Source organism: Microcebus murinus, chromosome 19 (assembly GCF_040939455.1).
Source record: "Microcebus murinus isolate Inina chromosome 19, M.murinus_Inina_mat1.0, whole genome shotgun sequence".
NCBI classification, from domain to species: domain Eukaryota; kingdom Metazoa; phylum Chordata; class Mammalia; order Primates; family Cheirogaleidae; genus Microcebus; species Microcebus murinus.
The window spans coordinates 855,366-862,826 of NC_134122.1; the positions used below are offsets into that span (position 1 = coordinate 855,366).

The window sequence follows — 7,461 nt, forward strand, 5'->3', positions numbered from 1 at the left end:
GCGAAGAAGAATAGAGCGTTGCCGTGCGCCTGCCTCTGGGAACGCTAGGGGGGCACGATCTTCTCAGTCACACACATCACACCTCCCCTCCGTGGGCGCGTCCCTCAGGTCGGGGGAGGGGCCAAAGCCCCGCCAGGGTGGGGTGCGGCTCACAGGCCTGTGTGGCTGCCGGCGTCCTGCCCACCTGGACGCCCCCCGCCCCTGCCGTCTGCAGACCACCACGGCCCTCCTAGCAGTCATCCCCACAGGAGCTTCAAACTCTACAGGGTTGATCTCTTGTGAAAACGGGGGGCTCCTGGGCCTGGCCCTGGGGAACAGGGATCAGCAGCCTCACTTGCTGAATCCCGGGAGTAAACGTCCCACGTGGTCTAGTCTGAGTCTCTCGGGAGAGGCCGGCTGGGCACAGACGCTGGCTGCAGGCTGGGGTCACTGTGGGTCACCGGGCACCCCTCTTCCCCGACTCAGGAGCACCCCTACCACAGGGACTCCGGGGCAGGGTCTCCAAGTGCGGGCGTCCCGTGTGTCAGACCCTGACTCTGACACCCAAGGGGACCCTGGTCAGTCCTGGAGGTGCCCAGCGAACCCCTGTCCCCGCTCCCTCCCAGCCGGGGTGTCTCTGCACCCCGTTTGCAATGCCTCCTCCCACTGCTCCTCCATGTCTCCCATTCTCTCTCCAGCTCCATCCACGCTGCTGCGGTTGGCCTGGCTGCCTTTGTGTCTGGCTGTGTGTGTGTGTGTCTAAATGTAGTTTTCACATCCAGGTTTTGTAATTTTAATTTTCTTATTTGTGTGTGTGTTTCTTCACTTTCAAGATTTGTAATTTTTAAAAATAGACACCTGTTCGTTTTTCACTTCTTAGAAGTCAAATGTATTTTGTCATCTTTTATCTAAATCATATTATTTTATCCCTAAGTCACGTCATTTTTATTTCACCTGAATGAATCCGCTGGCCACTGCCCTTCCCCGGGTTGGTCTCTGAGCCGTGTTTCCCAGCGTTGACGGGCCAAGCGCGGGAGTTTTGGAGCGTTTGGCTCCAGGAAGCAGAGGGTCTTCACTTTGCCGTTGCTGGCGAGTGTGACCTGGGCCCCCGCCCGCCCCAGGACTGTCCTCTGCTCGTCTGCCCAGCCCTTGGGGCCCCCAGTCCAGGCTGGCCCTTTCCTGGCCGCTGTTGGGGGTGTCCCCGGTTCTGAGGCCACGTGGGGTCACTGCAGGTCAGCTGAGCAGGACCAGGGTTCTGGGCGGCACCTGCTGAACAGCCCTGGCGTCCCGGCCTGACAGTGCCCACCTCTGCGCCCGCTGGGCCGTGTCCCCGGGCTCAGGCGGGACGCTCTGCACACTCTGCGTGTCCGCGTGTTTGCTGGGGGCCGCGTCTGCCCTGCTCATGCCGCGTCCTCCGCCTGGGCTCGGGAGATGTTTGCCGCTGCTGTGGGGGTGACGGACACCCCTTGGCCCGGCGGGAGGCCGCGGGGGCCAGTGGCCCAGCGTGCCAGGCCTGGCGTGCGCCCCTCGAAGCAGCAGAGGCGGCACCCCGTCCCACCGTCTCCCAGGTGGTCCCAGCCCAGTGGCACCTGTCCAGGGCGGGCCAGCCACGGTCGGCCAGGGACCCGAGCGGTCAGTGCTGCTTCACGGCCAGACTCCGGGGGCTGGGGCAGGGGGGTGTGGGCAGCGTCCCCCTGGGGCGCTGCAGACCCGACACCCTGGCAGGGTCAGCTTTGGGGTCACCCGGGAAAGCTGTGCCTCCCCCCTCCGCATCAGCAGGGCCGCGAGGGTTCCAGGGAGGTGCCGCGGGCGCCGGGGCTGAGCCGGTGCCTGCCCGTCGCGGCTCCCGGCCACCTGCCCGCTGCTCCTTCCTTTCCAGGCTTGTTTTCCAAACAATTTGCTTAATCCGATTCCCCGGCGGGGTGAACATGACCGGCCGTGTTTACCCCGTGACCCCGCTCTCTGCCGGCGGGCGTGGCGGCCGGGGCGGGGGTTGCAGGGTGTCGGGACTCAGGGCCCTGCGCCCGCCCTTCTCTTGCAGAGACGCCGCGCCCTGCGGCCGGCCGCCGCCAACATGGAGCCCCTGTTCCCGGCCCCCGCGTCCTCGCCCGGCTGGAACAACGCCTCGCCCATGGCCGCCCCGGGAGGCGGCGAGAGCAACGGCACGCTGGCGGGGCGGGCGCCCGTGGCGGGGGCCCGGGCGGTGCTGGTGCCCGTGCTGTACCTGCTGGTGTGCGCCGTGGGGCTGGGCGGCAACTCGCTGGTCATCTACGTGGTGCTGCGGCACGCCAAGATGAAGACGGTCACCAACATCTACATCCTCAACCTGGCGGTGGCGGACGTGCTGCTGCTGCTGGGGCTGCCCTTCCTGGCCACGCAGAACGCCGCGTCCTTCTGGCCCTTCGGCCCCTTCCTGTGCCGCCTGGTCATGACGCTGGACGGCGTGAACCAGTTCACCAGCGTCTTCTGCCTGACCGTGATGAGCGTGGACCGCTACCTGGCCGTGGTGCACCCGCTGCGCTCCGCCCGCTGGCGCCGGCCCCGCGTGGCCAAGCTGGCCAGCGCCGCCGTCTGGGCCTTCTCGCTGCTCATGGCGCTGCCGCTGCCCGTGTTCGCGGAGGTGCAGGAGGGCTGGGGCACCTGCAACCTCAGCTGGCCGGAGCCCGTGGGGCTGTGGGGCGCCGTCTTCGTCATCTACACGTCCGTGCTGGGCTTCTTTGGGCCGCTGCTGGTCATCTGCCTCTGCTACCTGCTCATCGTGCTGAAGGTCAAGGCCGCGGGCGCGCGGGCCGGCTGCCGGCGGCGGCGGCGGTCGGAGCGCAGGACGACCCGCATGGTGGTGGTGGTGGTGGCCGTGTTCGCCGGCTGCTGGCTGCCCTTCTTCGCGGTCAACCTGGTCAACCTGGCGGTGGCCCTGCCCGAGGAGCCTGCCTCTGCCGGCCTCTACTTCTTCGCCGTGGTCCTGTCCTACGCCAACAGCTGCGCCAACCCCGTCCTCTACGGCTTCCTCTCGGACAACTTCCGCCAGAGCTTCCGGAAGGTCCTGTGCCTCCGCAAGGGCTACGGGGCCGAGGACGCCGCAGAGCCGCAGCAGCCGGAGGAGAGCGGGCAGCCGCGGGAGGCCACGCCGCTGCCGCCCCCGCGCAGCCCAGAGGCCAAGGGGCTTGTGCAGACCAGCCGGCTGTGAGCCCCGCGGCCCCCCGGGTGTGGCTGCGCTGACGGCCCGGCGCTGTGAGGACGGGGCCGCCGGACCCCGTCTGCAGCGACAACCCGCCTCCCGCCGCGCCAGCCTCCCCGGCCGGCCGGGCACCAGCTTTCCCTGAAGTTCCTTGCGCTGGGCAAGGGCGTCTTCCTGACCCTCAGGGTGAGCGGCCACCTGCCCAGCCTGCAGCCCCGCCGGCCCCCAGCTTCCCTCGGTCAGCCTCCAGCCGCTGCTCTGTGGACGCCTTTGCCGAGGCCTGTGCCCCCCAGCGCTCTCCGGGGCGGCCGGGCCTCACGGGAGGCAGGGCCGAGCCGCGCCTGGCCAGCCAGGGTCGTGCCTGTCCTGGGGCTCCAGCCCCTCGGACGCTGCTGCCCACAGCGGCTGTCCCAGAGGAGCAGCCGGCGGGGTGGGGCCGGGCCGCGCTGGTCTTGTCCCGGGGGGCGCAGCGCGGGTGGGGGAGTGGGGGAGGGGCTCCGCCGGAGGCCGGTGGGGACCAGGGGACCGGGGCTGTGTGTCCTGCCTTCGGCGGGGCCAGGAGAGAAGAGGGACAGTCTGGGGGCCGTGGGCGCGCAGCGCAGCACACGAGGTGCCGGGAAGGCGGCGGCCACGTGGGGAGAGCGAGCACCGGGCCCCTGTGGACCTGCGCCGGCCGCCAGAGCGGGCGGCTGCAGACGGGCCGGGCTGGGACCCTCTCCAAGTCCAGAGGACCCGCGTGTCTGGCAGCCGCTCTCCGGGATAAATCGGGGAATAAATGTTGGTTCTGTCTCAAAGCAAACATGTCCCTGCGGCCGGCGCGGTGCGAGGCTGCGGGCGGGGGAGGGGTGGCCGGACCGGACAGTGTGACTTGTCATGGGGTGAAGAGAAGACCGGAGCACCCCAGGCTAGACGACAGGACCGTCACACACGGGGTGGCTTCTCCCCGGGGAGCCCGCAGGGCCCCGTATCTGTGTCCCCGGGACCGGTGACAAAGGCCACACACCCAGGGCCAGCATCCCAGGGCAGGGGCCTTGGAGGGGCCGACACGTCCCCCGCCATCCGGCTGCCCTGGATGGACCTGGGCCCAAAGCACATCTGCACGGGTGGCTGGGCGCGGGCAGGCGGCTGGGATCTGCCCAGATCGACCTCCTCGTCCAGCTGAGGCCCTGGTCCCCGGCCGGCCGCAGAGAGCCGCGCGGGGTGGGCACGGCCGCCGAGGGCCGCGCAGGGCAGGGGTGACGGTGCCCTTGAGCCCCATCCTCGGGCGCCCTGCCACTGCTGAGGCAGGTCACATGTGTCCTCCTCTAGCAAGTAATGGTGTGCACCTGCTGTGTGCTCCTACAGTGTGCGCCTACTGTGTGCACCTGCTGTGTGCTCCTATAGTGTGCGCCTGCTGTGTGCACCTACAGTGTGCGCCTACTGTGTGCACCTGCTGTGTGCTCCTATAGTGTGCGCCTACTGTGTACACATACTGTGTGCACCTGCTGTGTGCACCTGCTGTGTGCACCTGTTTTGTGCTCCTATAGTGTGCACCTGTGTGCACCTACAGTGTGTGCCTACTGTGTACACATACTGCGTGCACCTGCTGTGTGCACCTACAGTGTGCACCTACTGTGTGCACCTGCTGTGTGCTCCTATAGTGTGCACCTACTGTGTGCACCTGCTGTGTGCTCCTATAGTGTGTGCCTACTGTGTGCGCCTGCTGTTTGCACCTGTTGTGTGCGCCTACAGTGTGCGCCTGCTGTGTGCGCTTGCTGTGTGCTCCTACAGTGTGCGCCTACTGTGTGCACCTACTGTGTGTGCCTGCTGTATGCACCTACAGTGTGCACTTGCTGTGTGTGCCTGCTGTGTGCACCTGCTGTGTGCACCAGCACGGGGCCAGTCGTGGCCATCCAAAGTCAAGCTGGAAGAGCATTCGAGGCAGAGGGAACAGCGTATGTGAAGGCTCAGAGGCAAAGGCGCACAGCCATGCATGTTTTCTACCTCGGGCCATGGGGGCAGGGGAGAGGAGCAGGTGGCCCCCCGGGCTCTGCCCTGAGGGGAGCTTTACCCCTGGCTGCCGGGCTGAGGAAAGTCAGAGCTGCACTCACTGCAGCCTGAGAGGAGAGAAGGGACCAGAGAAGGGAAGAGGCTGGGCGCGGGGGCGAAGCAGAGTCTGTGAGCTGTCCAGTAGCCAGGTCACGGTGGCCTGGCCCCAGGGAGTGGGGGCTCTGGAGGTGCTCGGGCAGAACTGGCATCCCTGGTGAGGCCTGGGGAAGGAGGCAGCTGCAGCAGGCAGGTTCCCGCTTGGAGTGCATGGGAGGGTGTGTCCCTGGGTCTGATAGGCGGGGGCTGTTCCGGAAGGCTCTGGGCAGCCCTGGACCCTGGACACCGGGCTTGGCCGGTGGGGACAGTCCCTGGAGCCCCAGGGGACAGATGAGAACCCAAGGGCCCCGCGTCAAAGGCCTGGCAGGGGCTCCGGCGAGTGTCCCAGCCACCCAGGGGACAGCACGGGTGTGTGCCAGCCAGGACACCCATGGGGCCACAGGGCTGCTTCCGGGGAGCCCTGGGCTGCGGGCGGCGCAGAGCAAACATCCTCGGGCGGCGGCAGCTCTGTCTGCATGGATGGGTTTTATTGGCCGCGGGCTCCCTGGCTCCAGAGTGACCTCGGCAGGAAATCCGGCTCTGGGGGCGAGGACGAGGGTGGGGGAGGGAAGGGCCTCGTCCTCCCCACAGCGAGTGGAGCAGGCTGGGCCATGGGGGGCTGACGGCAGGAGCAGCGTGGGGTCCGGGCGGGGGCAGGAGGAGCTGGCAGGTGGGGGAGGCAGGTCGGGCAGAAGTGGGGGCTCTCTCAGGACCTGTGTGGCAGCCGCCAGCCCCAGGGCTCCCCTGAGGGACCCCAAACATGACGCTGGGGAGGGAAGTGCAGGTCTCTGGGCAGGGCTGGCCCGACCTCCACAGCTGCTGTGGGTGGCAGAGCCCAGGGCCCCTGCAAGCTGTCGGGCGGCTCCGCCCTGCCGGGTTCTCCCTCTGTCTGGCCCCCCCGCCCCCACTGTCCTGACTCTCCCCATTGCCCCCACCCACCCTCTGCTCCCCGAGACACAGACCTATCACAGTCTCGCCCCCTCTCCCCGCTGCAGCCCCCACTCCCGCCCCTGCCAGGGAAGCAGGTGTCTCAGCCCAGGGCCGGGGGGCGAGGTTGCCGCAGGACACAGCACAGTCTGGGGGCTTTGCCACCCTCGGGGGGTTGGGGGGCATGGGGGAGCTGAGGAGCAGCCTGATGGAACAGGTCTCCAGCCGCCTCTCTCCTCCCTCCCTCCCACACCCTGCTGGGCTCCCACTGGCTGGACACGCTGGGAGCGGCCAGTGTGGTCCATAGCGGCCAGGGACCGGGGAGGTGGGGGGCTAACCCTCCGGGTGGCAGCTTCCGTCTGTCTCTGCGTGGTGGCCATGCGCTCATCACACCTGTGCTCCGTTTGAGTCCCCACTGGAGATGTCTCCACCGGGGCGGAGCGGGTCAGGGTTCCCTACGGCTCTCTCGCCAACTCACTCTCACGAGTTCCCTCCAACACGATTCTCATGACGTTAAAAAGTGGAATTTTTCCACAGATGCTCATAACGGCCTTAGCGGAGTGTCCGTGGACAGAGGGACGGACGGACAGATGTGGCCTGTCCGTGCAGTGGATGGGTTCTCAGCCTTTAAAAGGAGGGACGCTCTGGCGCATGCTGCCTCGGGCCCACCCTCTCTGGCACCGGGGACGAGTTTCCACGGGCGGGCGGGGCGGGGCGGGGCGGTGGAGCTCTGCGGCCTGGAGGTCGGGGGCTCGGAGCCGCAGCACGGACAGCAGGTGAGTCACAGAGACAAGTCACAGAGACGAGTTGCAGAGACGGTCGCAGAGGCTGCTGGGCTGGGGGGGGCAGCGTGGCACTGCGGGCCAGCATCCCGGTGCCCAAACACACTCTGGGGCCACACACAGGTGGCAGCGGCACGGCGCCGGGGACGTGGTCCACGCTGCCCCACTGTCCCTTCCAACAGGCGAGTTTGTGTTGTGTGAGTCCCGCCTAAACATTTAGGGCGGGGTTTTACTGGAATCTCGCTGCGCCGTGAGCTGAATGGGATAAACTGCGCCCCGGCGAGACCCTCACCAGGAGCATCCCGGGCGGCGTGGTTGCCCCTGCGGGCCGTGCCTGCCGGTTGGCCCTGCTCTCGGCACTGTGCTCCCCTGGCCGCTGCGACTGCCCCGCCCCCCTCTGTCCTCAGACCTCAGGCAGGGGCGAGGCCGCATCGACTGCCAGCTCTGGCCTCGTTTGGCAGGGCGCCCTCC

General features: G+C 67.8%; 1 protein-coding gene across 1 annotated transcript; it reads left to right on the forward strand.

Moving 5' to 3' along the window:
* The first annotated feature begins 2,053 nt into the window (after positions 1 to 2,053).
* Positions 2,054 to 3,166, forward strand: SSTR5 (somatostatin receptor 5). Its single transcript, XM_012743578.2, has one exon. The coding sequence runs from the start codon at positions 2,054 to 2,056 to the stop codon at positions 3,164 to 3,166; it is 1,113 nt and encodes a 370-aa protein (XP_012599032.2).
* The last annotated feature ends 4,295 nt before the right edge of the window (positions 3,167 to 7,461 follow it).